Source organism: Pygocentrus nattereri, chromosome 2 (genome assembly GCF_015220715.1).
Source record: "Pygocentrus nattereri isolate fPygNat1 chromosome 2, fPygNat1.pri, whole genome shotgun sequence".
Taxonomy (NCBI): Eukaryota; Metazoa; Chordata; class Actinopteri; order Characiformes; family Serrasalmidae; genus Pygocentrus; species Pygocentrus nattereri.
This window is the reverse complement of record NC_051212.1, coordinates 18,635,357-18,651,510: the sequence shown is the minus strand read 5'-3', so window position 1 is coordinate 18,651,510 and position 16,154 is coordinate 18,635,357. Positions and strand designations below refer to the sequence as shown.

At 40.9% G+C, this 16,154-nt stretch overlaps 1 protein-coding gene across 9 annotated transcripts in view; it reads left to right on the top strand.

The window, feature by feature from the left end:
• Nucleotides 1-9,319, top strand: part of kdm6ba (lysine (K)-specific demethylase 6B, a) — a 109,441-nt gene extending 100,122 nt beyond the window's left edge. For all 9 annotated transcript variants that reach the window (XM_017682097.2, XM_017682095.2, XM_037544623.1 and 6 more), the window contains 13 exons: nucleotides 77-3,201; nucleotides 3,338-3,464; nucleotides 3,671-3,776; nucleotides 4,309-4,514; nucleotides 4,622-4,719; nucleotides 4,841-4,909; nucleotides 5,131-5,279; nucleotides 5,442-5,556; nucleotides 6,076-6,263; nucleotides 6,421-6,562; nucleotides 6,778-6,904; nucleotides 7,065-7,235; nucleotides 7,433-9,319. In XM_017682097.2, coding sequence (XP_017537586.1) covers nucleotides 77-3,201; nucleotides 3,338-3,464; nucleotides 3,671-3,776; nucleotides 4,309-4,514; nucleotides 4,622-4,719; nucleotides 4,841-4,909; nucleotides 5,131-5,279; nucleotides 5,442-5,556; nucleotides 6,076-6,263; nucleotides 6,421-6,562; nucleotides 6,778-6,904; nucleotides 7,065-7,235; nucleotides 7,433-7,456 — 4,647 coding nt within the window. In that variant the 3' untranslated portion in view covers nucleotides 7,457-9,319. The remainder of the gene's footprint in view (nucleotides 1-76; nucleotides 3,202-3,337; nucleotides 3,465-3,670; nucleotides 3,777-4,308; nucleotides 4,515-4,621; nucleotides 4,720-4,840; nucleotides 4,910-5,130; nucleotides 5,280-5,441; nucleotides 5,557-6,075; nucleotides 6,264-6,420; nucleotides 6,563-6,777; nucleotides 6,905-7,064; nucleotides 7,236-7,432) is intronic.
• The last annotated feature ends 6,835 nt before the right edge of the window (nucleotides 9,320-16,154 follow it).

Here is a 16,154-nt window from a genome sequence, read left to right as displayed (position 1 = left end):
TGGTTAATTTAAGAAATAATGTGTGCAAATGTGAAATTGAGTTTCTGATATGTTAATCTTTTATGTTTCTCCTCAGGATTCAGGTCCCTACCACCCACTGGTGGAGCCTCAGGTCACCCCTTCATCTCTACAGCAAAAGCAGAATGGGACTAGGGAGAACCAAGATGCAAGTACTCCCCAACACTTAAGTCCCCCTCAGGCTCTGACTCGAGGCCCAGTTATCACCCCCAACATGCCCTCACTAGAAATTTCAAGTCCTTCTTGCTCACTGGGCCTGTATAGTAGTGGGGAAACTGTCCCAACTGTGAGTTCATTGCCCTCTACTAACTCTGCTGTAGCCAGCACCGTAAAGAGCTGGAAAGCCACAGACTCTTCTGAGCTAATCTCAGAAACCAATCCAGCTCCATCGACACATCAGGGCTATCGGGGATCCCAGTTCCAGGGAACCCACCACCAACAAGAGGCCAAAACTCAGCGTAAGCCACCACCTTTACCCCACGAAGATCAGGGCAGACCCCACTATACCCAAATAGTTTCCTCTGTTCCTTCTACTCTCAGCTCAGGGTTTCAGAGATCAGGAAGTAGTGTCATCACCAGCAGGGCCTCAAATAACCTCCCGCAGGTTGCCAATTCACCCCTTCACCACCCACAGTCTGCAGCACCCAACACTGTGAACACAGCTCCTCAGCCACACTCGGATCCTTTGTACCCCAAGATGCCTCACCATGCAGCCCCAGCAGTGTCTCAGGTGCCCCCTGCCCAGGCATATCAAAAGCCATGCCAGCAACCTGCCATTTCCAGCCCAGAGTCTATTGAAGATACACTGAAAAAACTTGCCGAGTTGCAGGACCACATGCAAGCTGAAGAGCGAAGGAGAGAACAGGAGGAAGAGGAGCAGAAACAGAAGAGGGAGAGGAAGGAAATAAGTATGAAGGTACATGAGGAGTCTGCAATTGAGAGCCTGGAGCGGTTGCTGTCAAATAGTGCTACTGATCCACCCCCTCCACGCCTATCTCCAGCAATTGCACCTTCCTCAGTGTCACCACCAAGCCAGACATCGCCGCCCTGGCTGAGCCGGGGTGGAGTTCCTAATCGTCCACCTGTGCCTGGCACAGCTTCCCTAGAAAGGTCTCGACCACCTCCTCTCACACCTCAAACAGACTATGCCCGTGAGAAGCAAAGGCAGAGAGAGCAGTGGAACAGTAGAGCATCGCTCAGTCCCCCTTCACAGAATACCTCAGGGATTCCAACACATACATACCCCTCCAAACCTACCCCAGCAGACTCCTCAAGTAACCAAACAATACTATCAACATCTTGTCTATCCAAAGACTCTCCCATTCAAAAGAGCCCTCACGAGGTCAGGGCTATGGGTGCTATCCCCAACCCACCAAACTTACGAGAACCCCCTAAACTCTACCAGGCTTTCCCCAGGGACACTCTACCTTCTTGCCAACCAACAGGTACAAGTTCAGGCAATCTCCACAAGAGTATGCCCAGTGGTGGGCTAGGTAGTCTTGGCAGCAGTGCAAGTAGTTGCAGTGGGGATTCAGATAGTGCCCAGTTTGAAGAGGAACAATCTGAGCTCTTCCCTGATGGTTTGGCAAACATCATGAAGATGTTAGATGAGTCCATTAAGAAAGAAGAGGAACTGTACTCTGGTCAAAGTGGCACACAGACCTGCTCAAAGCAGACATTTTCTGTCACTGTGGCACCCATGAAGAGTTACCTTGGTGCCCCTGACCTCATGCCTGCCCTGAAACAACCATCCTCTGAAGATTATCTGACAGACACCCATGCTAGCCCCCCTGTCCTGAGTCGTCAGGGATCTTTGGCATCACCTTGCAGTCGTACCTCTTCACTTGAGGAAGAGGAGGAGATGCTAAAGATCATCCCGAAGCCAGCCAATACTCAGCATCAAGATAGTGGTGTTAGCATCACAGGGACCAACTACCGCCATAGTGACCTGGCCAAACTATATGGACTTCCAGAGGCAGTGAAGAGTGAATGCGAGGAGGATGAGGAAGAGGCAGAGCAAGAAGATGATACACCTTCCTGTTCCCCACCACATATGAGGCCACACCTGCATCAGACAGGAGTGAACAGCATGTTTAAAAACTTAGCATCTGTGCTGGAGAGCCAGAAGTATGCCTACCGTGGAGGGCCATTCGGTCGGCCACCTCCCTCTGCCCTGGTAGGAGTGAAATATTCTTCCTCACTTTCACTGGGCCCAGATATCTGCAGACAACAAAGCACTTCTCCTACATCAGGATCAACTAGCCACCCAGGCTTTAGTAACCCAACCCAGGCCCCAACAAATACTACCTCAGAACAGACCCATCCTCAGTCACCATCAGTATGTGCTGCAGAGAGAAAAGGAGGGCCTCTGTCAAGTCAGTCTGATCTTTCTGGACATGAGAGCGAGGAAGGGATGAGGAAGGGGCCTACAGATAAAGAAGATACTTGTGATGTCAAGGTCTCCAAAGAGGTGGAAGGGAGGCCGAAGCTCATGACCATCTCAGAATCATCACTTGCAGAGTTGGGGCGCAGCTGTGAGGTGATGTTAAACCGACACAAACTTCCTTCGAAAGCATTATTGGATCACAGTAAGCCTGAGACTCAGGACATGTACAAACCTGAGAAGGAGAAGGATCGTAACCGTGAGAGAGAACGAGAGCGTGACCCAGAGAGGAAACACAAGCACAGTAGCAAAAAGCATGAGGAGAGGAAAGAGAGAAAGAAAAAACACAGAGAAAGACGAGAAGAAATGTCCCTCTCTTCTTCCTCCTCCTCATCATCAAGCTCCAGTCGGCGGCACAAAGAGGGCAAACCACACAAAGAGAAGAGGGGCAATGTGGACCTTCAGATTAAGGAAATCCGGGAGAAAGACAGAGAACAAGATGGAGAGAAAAAGAAAAGGAAAGAAGAAGGAAGTGAAAGAGAGGAATGGGTGTCTTGGAACAAGGAGAAGAGTGGAAATTCATCAGATCGTTCATCATCTTCATCTGCACTAGGTTCAACAGACTTTCAGAAGCTGAAGGCTTTAACAGATGGGCCACCCAAAGAGTTGAAGATTCGCCTGATTAAGGTGGAGAGCGGAGACAGAGAAACTTTCATTGCCTCAGAGGTAGAGGAGAAGAGGATTCCACTGCAGGAGATCAGCATCAAGAACACAGCCAGTGAGATCATCAGATCTTGCAAGTGAGTGATGGTGACATTTATGTTGACACTGTGTGGTACAGGTCAGGAATGAAAGGATCCAAATTATCAAAAGACTAGAACATGGTGTTTGTAGAATTATATTACTCTAATAATTTTTTTTTCTTTAACATTTCAGGGCAGCCCGTGTAAAAGGGAAGTTTAAAGAGTCCTATCTACTCCCATCCTTTTCTGTGAAACCAGTTTTTCCCATGGAGCATCCAATCCCACGGGAGAAACTCAACCCTCCCACACCCAGCATCTATGTGAGTGTTTTAAACACTTAAGAAAAGTTGATAGTTAAGGAATCAGAAAATGTCAGTCACACAGCTATGTACGCAGCATTGTAGATAGGTCTACAGCCCAAAACTTTCCACTAAAAGAGTAATAGAGGTTTATACTTATAGTTTATACTTTACATAGGACAAGAAAGGTACTTTGTTCTTGATGGTTCTGCCCCTTTCCATTACAGCTGGAGAGCAAGAGAGATGCCTTCTCTCCTGTGCTACTTCAGTTTTGCACAGACCCCAAGAACCCAATTACAGTCATTAGAGGACTGGCAGGCTCCCTGAGACTGAGTGAGTACCACATCACTATAGCACCACCCTATGTATTGCTTACAATTCACAAAGAAGAGCTTCGATTCTGCATAAGAGCTTTAGCAATGAAGTGATGGAATAGCAGTGCTGAGAAACATTTTACTTACTAATTGTGACCTGCCATAACTTAAAGGGCCCACATCACGGAAAAATCTAATTTCCCTTGCTTTTTGGAATGTGAGTTGCAGTGTTATAATCCACATTTGAAAACATATGAAATTAAGCTTATTTTTATTTCATTTGTCGTGATGTCACAAAAACCAACAAATTGACCTAAATCCTATTTAGCCTACAGCAGTTTAGCTCTGCCCAAGTTATAAGGAATATTTCAGCCTGGACTGCTGTATATGAGGCACAGTGCATGGCAGCCAGTCAAAGCAAAGGTAGTTTTAAACACAGTGACAAAAACAGCTTTTTAAAAAATAAAATTATATTAACTAAATGCACCATCAGGCCATCCCCACTAGAGACATTCATAGGCATATGACAAAAATGATACTTATCTCTGCAGATTTGGGGCTGTTCTCCACTAAATCCCTAGTGGAAGCAAATGCAGATCAGGCAGTTGAGGTGAGAACTCAGGTGCAGCAGCCAGCTGATGAGAACTGGGACCCCAGCGGCACAGGGCAAATCTGGCCCTGTGAGAGCAGCCGTTCACATACCACCATAGCCAAATATGCCCAATACCAGGCCTCCAGCTTCCAGGAGAGCCTCCAGGTTGGACTACTGTGTCTTTCTAAGCAATAATAATTTTTTAAATATTGTAACAAGCACATACTTCTGTCCGTTCACGTGAAGTCACATTTGTACGTCTGTTCCCGCAGGAAGAGAAAGGCAGTGATGATGATGATGATGATGATGAGAAAAAGCCTGTCAGTAATTCAGACAGCACAAACAGCAACTCCACAAATTCAGGCTCCAGGTATTTTAAACTAACATCTGTACATAAAGTATCTTAAAATGATTTTCATATCTGTTGATTTACCCGTTGTATTTAGCGCATCTTTGACACACCACTCCTATGCTTATTGTGCCCCTATCAGCCCAGAACAGAAATCAGTGGGAAAAATCATCAAATTTGGCACCAACATCGACCTCTCTGATCCAAAGAGGTAAGAGAACAATGCATAAAGCAGCATTTGTTCAGGTGCTTACATAGTGGTTGTTTCACAGTTCCCTTTTTCTCAAAGCTTCTAAATGCTTTTGTCTTACTGACCTCTACTGGTAATGATGTGCATTCATGTCTCATACATTTTTATGTTCACTCACATTAGGTCATTTATATTTAGGTCATTTATATTTTGCTGTTCTGAACATATGTGTGTGTGTTCAGGTGGAAGCCTCAGCTGCAGGAGCTACAGAAGTTGCCTGCATTTATGCGCGTGTCCTCCAGTGGTAATATGCTGAGTCATGTTGGACACACCATCCTAGGCATGAACACCGTACAGCTCTACATGAAAGTCCCCGGCAGTCGCACGCCAGGTGTGTGTATGCGAGTGTGCATCCTCACAAAACCACTAGTGCTAAATAAACATGGTGCAGTTTGTGTTTTTAAAAAAAAACAAAAAAAAAACCTCAATGCATCCTGAAATATCTGTGGTCGTGCTTGGTGTTAAAGATCTTTGTACTTTTGCTTGTTTATAGGCCACCAGGAGAACAATAATTTCTGCTCTGTGAACATTAACATTGGCCCTGGAGACTGTGAGTGGTTTGCTGTCCATGATAACTACTGGAAGGCCATCAGCGATTTCTGTGAGAAGTAAGGAAGCATGGCATAGTATTCATCACTGTTAATTCTCTCTCCAATGGTTAAGATGATCTTAATGTTTTAGAAAATCTTTAGATACATTTAATACTTCTCTGACATTAAGCTGCTGTATTAGACTCTAAAACATAAGACAGTGTTCAAGATATTTTGAATGATAATTGGCAGAGATGTATATTGTACAAAATATCTACACTGGGTTTACAGGTAGTGTACACTGGGTCACCCTTAGGGTATTACCCTAAAGTCAAGCATTTGGCACAGAAGAAAAAATTGATCATAGTATTATAAACAATCTTTGCATTATTCTGTACATTTGTGTGTTTGGGAAGGCTATATACAGACACTAGAGATTAATCAGTAGTTCCTCAAGATTAATTAGAATTTGTTTTATGATTAGCTCCAGAAACGAAAGGCAATGTAAGAACAGATCTGTTTAATATCAGTTGTCTGCTGTTGCTGGTTACGAGTTCTGAAAAAGGAAATGTGACTGACTGTGGTACCTTATTTCAGGCACGGTGTGGACTATTTGACAGGCTCGTGGTGGCCAGTGCTGGAGGATCTCTACCGCTCCAATATCCCTGTATACCGCTTCATCCAGAGACCTGGGGACTTGGTGTGGATCAATGCAGGCACAGTGCACTGGGTCCAGGCTGTGGGCTGGTGCAATAACATTGCATGGAATGTAGGGCCACTTAATGGTAAAGGGCCCCCTGGTGGCTAATCTAAACAGAAATAATATTGAGTTATTATGAAGGTTATGCTAATTAAATTATCACTTCATTTTAATACAGTATTATGTGTTTGTGCCTTGAAGTTGTAACAGTGTTGTGACTGTTTATGTCAATGTGATTTAAGCGTACCAGTACCAGTTGGCCCTGGAAAGGTTTGAGTGGAATGAAGTGAACAAAGTTAAGTCCATCGTGCCCATGATCCATGTGTCCTGGAACGTGGCCCGCACAGTCAAAGTTACTGACCCTGATACTTACAAGATGATCAAGTGAGTAAGCTGCAACTTCTATAAGAACATAACTGTTTGTGTGTTAACACTTGACTTTATGTGGTTTAAAATACTTCTGTGTAGGACAAATGCATATTTAGTTACAAGGACAAATGTGTTTTTTACGGTAAAATATTTCTAAACCATACCTTTTTCAGAAATGTACTGTTCGAGTATAAAACATAACTAATGGCTCTCTTCTCTGTCTTGCTCAGACATTGTCTCTTGCAGTCCTTGAAGCACATTCAGATCCTGAGAGGCCAACTGGTAGCTGCAGGAAAGAAGATTTCTTACCAGAGCAGAGTAAAAGATGAGCCAGCCTACTACTGCAATGAGTGTGATGTGAGTAATCCATTAAAACCTGTTCATTCAATTACAAGCTGTCTCTGTCTGCAAGAGCTGCTCCATCAAACATTTAATAACTTCAGAACCATATTTTTTTTCTTTTCAGTTATGTCAAGTATACAAATTGAACTTGTTTTACGTGTGTCTTTTTGTAAAGGTGGAGGTTTTTGATCTGCTGTTTGTGACGAGTGAGAATGGCAGTAAGAAGATGTACGTGGTGCACTGTGAGGACTGTGCCAGGCAGCGCAGCCCCAACCTCTCTAATGTAGTGGTGCTGGAACAATACCGCATAGAGGACCTGATGAACACTTACGACTCCTTCAGTTTGGTGAGGATAGCCCCACACACATGCTGGTATTGACTTCTCCCTGATAGGGTCCTTGTACTTAGGGATATACTTTGTACTTTATGCTGTTCTGGGTATTTATGTGTATATGCAATAGATACACTCTGATTAATAACACTGTGGATTATGATGATGTCAGGTAATTAAAATTCACTTTCTTTTCTCTTCTTCCTTTTTAGGCCTCGGCCCCTAGCTCTCGGTGAAATCCACTCTGCCACTCCCCCCCACCCCCCACAGCCATAACCAAAACTCCTGCTTGCCAGGACAAGTTATTTTAGCGAGAACTTTTCTTTTATTTTTCCTACATTTACATTTTTAAAGTACTACTACTGCTAATGCTTGTTGAACCGCCAATCCTAAACCAGTTTACTCAGCATTGTTTACAATACCAATCAGCCAATAAGACTCCAGTTTACTATCAGCAGCCCAACCTACCAACCTCTGACTGGCCCTGAGGGACTTAAAATGGAACGAAGTTTGTGCTGCCGCGGTAATGCTGCCATTATTTACGATAAAAATGGTATCTCTGTATTTGTTGCTTATTGGTTCTGGTTTTCATTTGATTCTTTTGGGTCGTTCTCTTTCTGTCTTGAATACTGAAAAGTGTAAATGCTGTTTGTATTTTTTGTGGGTGCTGTTTTTTTTCCTAATTTATTTTCAAAACTAGAACAGCCTAGATATATACCACATTGGCCTTGTGACTTGTATTTAGTGAAGAGATAAATAAATAATACTAATAATAGATATATAAACATTTTTCTAAGGCATTAAGAATAAAAAATAACATTTGTTTGGTATGGTTCAAAGCATACGGGTTTAAAAGACTTTTTCAGTTTTAGAGACTGTCTAAAAATATTGTTTATAATATGATTTTATTTCATTGAAGAGAGAAATCCATCATCATGACAAAAGCATTTTAAGATTGCATCGGGTCTTTTTTCCATTTATTTTTCCTGGTTTTTGTGAGATTACAGTTTGTCATCTGTTTAGTGAATCGTTTTACCTCTCATTCTTGCGTAATATACAGATTTATTCTCTTGATTATTTTTTTTTCCCAATTGTACATTTTATTTAATTTCTTTCTTCTATTTATTGGATATAAAATGTCCCCTCCCCCTTTTTAGGGTTATCAGAGATTTCTAAGGTTTTCTATTTTCTAGTTGATCTATAAGTTTTTAAGGAGCAATTCAGAGGTGCTTAGTCCCTTAAACTCTTTTCATGATCTATATATATATATATATATATAAATATATATAAAGAACATTAATTCTTTAATGACTATGACTTCACTTTCCTGTAGATTGTAGAACACAGAACAGAGGTAGTTTGTTTAAGTAAAAGCCGTAAAACCTTTCTTTTGTATACGAGAGCAAAAAGCCACTTTTTCACTGACATTAGCAGCAAAAATTAAATGCAAATGATACACTGCTGCGCATTATGGCCCCTAACTCACCCTGATGGTTACTGTACCTTGTGGGGAAAATGCAAATAAATACAGAGCTTTTTAAAGAATCTACACATTTAATGGTGCTTGAATTTGTTTTAAGTGTTGTCTATGGGAAAACACAACAGCAAGGTCAACCAAGGCATAAATGGTTGTACAAAATTTGACTGCAGTTGGTTGTGACAGACCAATAAATGAGGTTTTGGGTTTGTTTGTTTGTTTGTTTGTTTAAAAGAAAATCACATCAAACTGTAAATACTGTGGCATTTTACTGGAATGAGGGTGTGTGAATCGAAATATCCATTTGACTGATAAACTGTAATTTCTTTTTTAATTTTAGTCTTAAGCTTGAATCAGTTATTTCACATATGAAAACATTGGTTACGATTATGATATAGAAGGTGCTGAGTTCTCTTTGAACTACTTTTTTTTTTTGTTTCTAAAAAAATTCTATTTTTCCTGTTGCAATATAATCCTCTCTTCTTTTTGTGGTCATTTATTTAAAATCTGCACTGTTTTAGAGAGTTCACACAGAAAGCAAACTGAGCCAGACTTGTCTTAAACACTTTGTGAATTTGTGTGACATTACTATGATTATTAATATTAAATGCTTTTGATAAACTTGGAGTGTAACTGACTTCTTAATTCAAAGATATGGGGTTTCTCATTATGTTGACGTTAGGACAGTTTTAAGAGAGATTATTCATGCAACTTTATAAAATTGCTCTCATTTTCAGCTTTGCATGTACAGATAAGTGACAAAAGAAAAATAAGATGAGATCAACGTTAATGTGCCTCATCAGAGATCCTGCGCATCTCTGAACCTACACTGATGGGATGGTACACTATTCCTATCATCAGTTGGTGTTTTGATGTGGCAGGTAGTTCCTCGAGTTCAGCTCAGGTGATTGTAAAGCAAATACAACTAAATTATTATTGAGTTATTTTTATTTAACAGATTCATGCTTGTATTCACACTCTAAGCATCACAGTCCTGCTCACATTTGATTGTTGTGTTGGATGGAAACAAAAGGATTCAATTCTTAAAATGCCCAGAAGAAAACTGGCCAATCATAAATAGGTTTTCCCTGTGGCATCTAGGTAGACAGAGCTAAGCGAGTTCTCCTGTTAGAGAAGTCCTGAGGTGTTACATTGACCATCACATAATTATGAATTGACAGGAATCAGCCAGGTACGTTTTCATTTCCAATGGCTGGCATCACTTTAGTGAGGAAATACTAGTCACTCTAGGCCTCCTGGAAGCCTTAGATACATCACTGACTGAAATACGATCGACAGTGGTAGTTAGAAACAGACAATAGCACTGCTTTACACCAGACCTACTTTACTGAAAGAGAGCCTTGAAACTACTAGAGAAGGGTGGCCAACCTGCGGCTCTTCTATTTACAATTAAATATATTTAAATATCTATATCTTTATTTTTATTGCACATTTGTAACATACGTTGTGTATTTGAGTCACTGCTTGAATATTTTAACTAAACCAAGTCTAATACACACATGTACCAGAAATAAAACATAGGTGGAGCTGTGAAACACGTTAGAAATTAACATATTAACTGTTATTAGACAGTCTGTACAGTGTCTCTTCGGCTCTGTGCAGACCACAATTTGAAGTCCCATAAAACAGGAAAATCAATGTGTTATCATATCAGACCACCATAATCCCAAAGAACACTGTATAATGTGCTCGTGGTATGAGTACCAAGTGATTTTACTGTAGGAATTTGGAGTAATGGGGTAACTTGTGAAAACTGTGAAACTGGCAGTAGAAAATAAATTCTTAATTAGATTTTAAATCTTCAAAGAACTACTTACAATGAAATTGTAAAAAAAATTTTTAATGTGTCACCTGGAGCACACCTCTGCCAGTAGGTAAGAATTCTAGCATCAGCAGCCCAGCGGTAGTGCTTAAACACAGGTAAGCCCAAGCCTCCAGTTGCATTAGATTTTATAGGGCTAAATGAATGATAAAATGATTGCATTAAGTTGAATAAAACGTAGCAGAAAGATCGATGTTCTGAAAAAGATATAAAAAACATGAGCAGACAGAGCGTACCAAATCTTTATCTTTAAACCCTAATTTCTATGAGGTCAAATGATTTCGGGGCATCCAAAGAGAGAATAGCTGCTGTACTGCCTTTCATTTATTCTCTGTATAGAATATTAAAAAGCAAACGTATGTTACCAAATGAAAATCTACAACCCAACATGTCATTAATGTGAATTCCTACTGTAATATCACTTCAGAGAGAGTGTTCTTCAGGAATATGGTGGTCTGAATTGAACACTTTGATTTGCCGTTTTTATGGGACTTCAAATTGTGGTCTGTACAGAGCCGAATAGACACTGTACAGACTGTCCAATATGTACATTTCTAACGTGTTTCACTGCTCCACCTACGTTTTATTTCTGGTACATGTGTGTATTAGACTTGGTTTAGTCGTCTTTGTTAGGCTGTAAGACAAGGTTTTTTCTATTTTAAATAGATGTACTGAAAGCGCGAGCTGTTACCGTAAAACGCAGTTTATACGCGCACAAAAACCTTTAGTGTAGGTAGAGACGATCTTCAGCGCCACTTTACTTCACTGCACGCCAAAGTGGACCAGGAGCTTCCCCAAAGGTACCGAGCGCAAGCACAAGCTGAACACTTTGAAACGCCAGTCAGTCAAACTGAGACTCAGTTGTTTCTGAAGTTAACAAAACAGCCAGAAATTGTCACGCCTGCATCCTATCAGCTGGCATGGAATGTCGCTCGTGCTAAAAAGCCATACAGTGAGGGGGAATTTGTGAAAAGGTGTCTCAGCGACGCCATTTCAAATCTTATCTCCAGAAAACGAACATTTGAACCGAATGGTATCAGAGCTCCAGTTGTCCCGACATACAGTCGAACACAGGATATCAGACAATAACAGGGCAAGCGAGACACAGTTATACTCTGATCTCGAGAAATGAACTTTTGAACTCTCGAACCAAGGGAAGTTCCTGGAAGAAAAACACAAAGACCATCCTGAGCTTTCTGATCCCCAGTGGATTTTAGATCTGGCTTTTCTGGTGGACAGGCTGCACCACTTGGACAGCCTGCACCTTGATCTCCAGGGGAAATTAAAGATGCTACCTGATCTAGTGCAGTCAGTATTTGCATTTGTTTGAAAACTCATCTTAAAAAAGGAGAACTAACAAATTTCCAGTCTGCATCAAATGCAAGTGCCCAATCAGCTGAGGTCCTAAAAGGGAGATCTGCACACTATGCAGCACTTCTTGAAAGTCTGCAACAGAACTTTGAGGACAGATTCCATCATCTACAGCTGAAAAGGCCACAATGTAATGGCCTGAAAAGGCCATTACATTCCTTGTTAACCCTTTTGCTGCTGATTCAGACTGTTTGAAACCCCTATTGGTGACAGATGAAGCTACATCTGAAATGGAGATGATTGAATTTTTTGAAGATGACAGACTCAGGTCTGTTCTGAGTGAGGGAACCCTGGAATTTTGGAAAATCATGCCTGTGGAGAAGTATCCCAATGTAAAACCAGCTGCACTGAAGCTCCTGTCAATGTTCGGCTCAACCTGTGTTTGTGAATCAGTATTTTCCACCCTGAAACATGTGAAATCAAAGCATCGCTCTGGTCTTACCGATACACACATCAAAGAACTGCTTCAGGTAGCAAAAACTGAATACAAACCAGATTTGAAACGGACTGTGGAAAACATAGAATGCCAGAAGTCTCACTAAACTCACATGACAGGTAGGAAAATGGGTTTAAAAACTATACGTGTTTGTGTAAATATAGCCTGTGGCTCCTAGTAGTAATGAGCATTTTTTTTTCTTGGTGTCTGAAAGGTTGGCCACCCCTGTACTAGAGGATAAAACATTAATATGTCTCACAAACTTCAAGTAACACATGGAAAGCGTTTTAGCTTTAAATGTTCGTGTTTAATTCAGAATTGCCTGTTTCTAATTTTCCGTCCCACCTTAATCATACATACATTCTGGTGCCAAGTGTGTCAGAATATAAGTGCTGCACTCTTTAAATTGGAGTAGAAAATTCAAACAAGAAGCTCAGCCTTGTCAGAAAGTATTCATGTGAATCATCAGTAGTTTAGTGATAACAAACCAATAGAATCCTATAGGGACAAGCAGAAGTTTGCTTTACCGTTAAGCTGTTTTCACTGTCCCTCCACCTCCTTGTATCAACACACCTAAAATACACATGGTTCATAATCTTATAGTACATAAACAAGCATGAGACACCAAAAGGATTCACACACGAATCAAAAATCCATTTAAAAGTATATTAAAGATTGTATGAAGTGTAGTTAATGCTAGGCCATTAGTGGACTGGAGCAGGTTAAAGAAATGCTGGTTTTCAAGAGCTGTGAGAAGATTTTAATAATGTTATTTGTCTAAATCCTTCACATGTGCTGCTGTAAACGACGGTTTAACGTTTAGAGCATCATTTACCTTGACAAACTGTAATAGGACAATAATGGCCCCAGTAGTGGCGTCACCCAAACACAGGCTGAGTACTCGCTGTGATTCTGTCACACTGCGCGCTCTAGTTCAAGATTCACAGGGGAGAAAATCACTCACGGCTTACAAAACGTTTGTTATCATTATTATTTGCGAATTCATTCAATTTAACTTATAAAACGCGGGTCTTGGCCTTTGAGCTCGAAGCCATGGTCTAAATTAGTGGACGGGATTTTATTTAGCGTCTCTCACATTTGATTGGTAGTCAGCAGTAAAATCCAGAGTCTGATTGGTTGGTAGGCCACAGTCACACCCCACATGAGCGTAGACTCTCAGCCAATCACAGGGCTTAATTGTCCACACTAGCAGACCGTGTTATGCATTATGTCTGCTGGCGGGGGTTTCTGCCTTTCAGCTCTCCACTTTCACATGTCAGAGAAAACTAATATTAACACAGTTCACGGGTTTAACAGCTTTACTGTTCAGGGCCACTGGTACCACTGGTAATGTTTATCCGTTAATAGCTGAAGATCTCCTGCACCAAGCATTTCAGCAGTGTCCTTTTAAAATAAATAAGACTGACTTCCTGCGCATCAGTACATCAGAACGGACTCACCAATCAACAGTGCAAATAAAAATCTTTTAAACATCTGTTAAAAAAAATAAAAACGAGTCACTTAGTACCTTGTTCCTCTGCGAGGAGAGTGGACCGGTCAGCCCCAGCTGTGCATTCAAAGCCTCGGTAACAGTGAACCGACAGTGATGGACATTACAATGTAACGTGTCGCGTGTTCAGATTTATTTGACACAATGACAACGATCAAAATAATTAACGGACCATAAAACACAGAAATCGTTTTCACGACCGTTTTCCCAAAACAGACCACAAAGTCGTGCGGATGACGTCACTCACACGCCCACGAAGTGCTAGTACCAGTCCATGGGATTTGTAGTTTAATTGTAGTTTCTCGTCTATAACTCAAATCAATACAAAAACTAAATATTATAATTATCTTCTTCTTCTTTCGGCTGCTCCCTTTAGGGGTCGCCACAGCGGATCATCTGCCTCCATCTTGCCCTATCCACTGCCTCCTCTATTTTTACACCAACCATCTCCATGTCCACCTTCACTACATCCATAAACCTTCTCTGAGGTCTACCTCTTCTCCTTCTACCTGGCAGCTCCATCTCCAACATTCTTTGACCAATATATCCACTATTCCTCCTCAACTCCAAAGCATCTCAACCTGGCCTCTCTGGCTTTATCTCCAAACTGCTCCACCTTCACTGTCCCTCTGATCTGCTCATTTCTAATCTTGTCCATCCTTGTCACTCCCAACGAAAATCTCAGCATCTTCATCTCTGCCACCTCCAGCTCAGCCTCCTGTCTTTTAGACAGAGCCACAGTCTCCAAACCATACATCATAGCAGGACGCACTACTGTCTTGTAAACCTTCCCTTTCACTCTTGCTGCTATCGTTCTGTCACACATCAGCCCTGATATCCGTCTCCACCAACTCTATCCTGCCTGCACCCTCTGCTTCACCTCTTTTCTACACTGTCCATTGCTCTGGATGATTGACCCAAGATTATAATGTTATATATAAAATATTCTATAAATATTTATTTTGCTGTTACACTGTATCCGTAGCTACTGTACTTATATGGTCTTACAGTGACATTTACGAAAGTTAGAGATTTTTTTCTATCATCAAAAAATTCCCTTTGCAGAACTGAATGATGTGTGAAGTGTTTGGAATGCAACCACCAGATGGCGTAGATCTGCACTTTCCATTGGTCAGTCAGGGTTTTTAATTAACACACAGACTGTTTAAAAACAACGTCCGCCTGAATTTAGCCCTGCTGCTCTGTCCTCTTTTTTTCTCATCTTAAACTTCACATCACATTTATTGCACTGCATTGTCTGCACTTTGTATATTGTATTGTTCTGCGCCATGGTCCTGGAGGAAAGTTGTTTCGTTTCACTGTGTGCTTGTTTATAGCAATATGACAATAAAGCCTCTTGAACTTTAACATACAACCAAACGACATAAAGCTGAGACATTCCTGAGACACAGCTGAGACACAGTTGACTCCTCAGCAAGTTAACAAAACTGTGTATGTAGGAGAATAAAAGTGAAAATTGTTAAGTTTTTTTTTTCAAAACATGCATACATACATATGTAATTACAATGTAAATAGTTCCTACAGTCAATTTGTGTATTCAGTACATTTTCAACTATAATTCTGATACATTAATAAAATCATGGTGCTATATGAGATCTCATGATGCGTTGAAACATTTCCTAAAGGAGGAAAACTAACTATTGTTGTGAGGTCAGAGATTTACACCTCTAACTAGTAAGAGTCAGCTAATAAGAGCTAACTGAAGCCACCAATATCAGTTGATTAAATAAATGGCCATGGCTCTATCAAATGTGTTTCATAAAAACAACTAAATAATGCTGAAAATGAGACTACATGCTCTCTGAAAGGCCTTTGTTAAAAAGAACTAATGCATTACTGACTTGAATTCACTAAAATTACTCATCTCCACAGAATAACTGCAAGGCTAATTACGAGCGGAGTGAGGCATGTTACAGCAAGGAAAATGCAAACTCGTGCAGTACAATTTGCAAAATATGCTGACTGGGACTTACAGAGCAGGGAAAATCATCTTAAACCTATTACACCACATTCCACTTATGCACACCTGAGTTAATTAAACACTTCACTTAATGAAGAAAGTTACATTTAGACCTGGTTTAATTTATTACACATGGAAAAAAAACATTTGCATCATTGAATTACTTCTCAAATAGTCTTACATGTATAGCATCGTCTGCTGACATTGATGTGTAGGTGTATGGTTACCTTGGTTTTATTTTATCTATAGTCAGATTGTTCATGTCGCCACACAGTGACGCTTCTGTTACGAGTGTTACTCAAAGCTTAAATGCTGA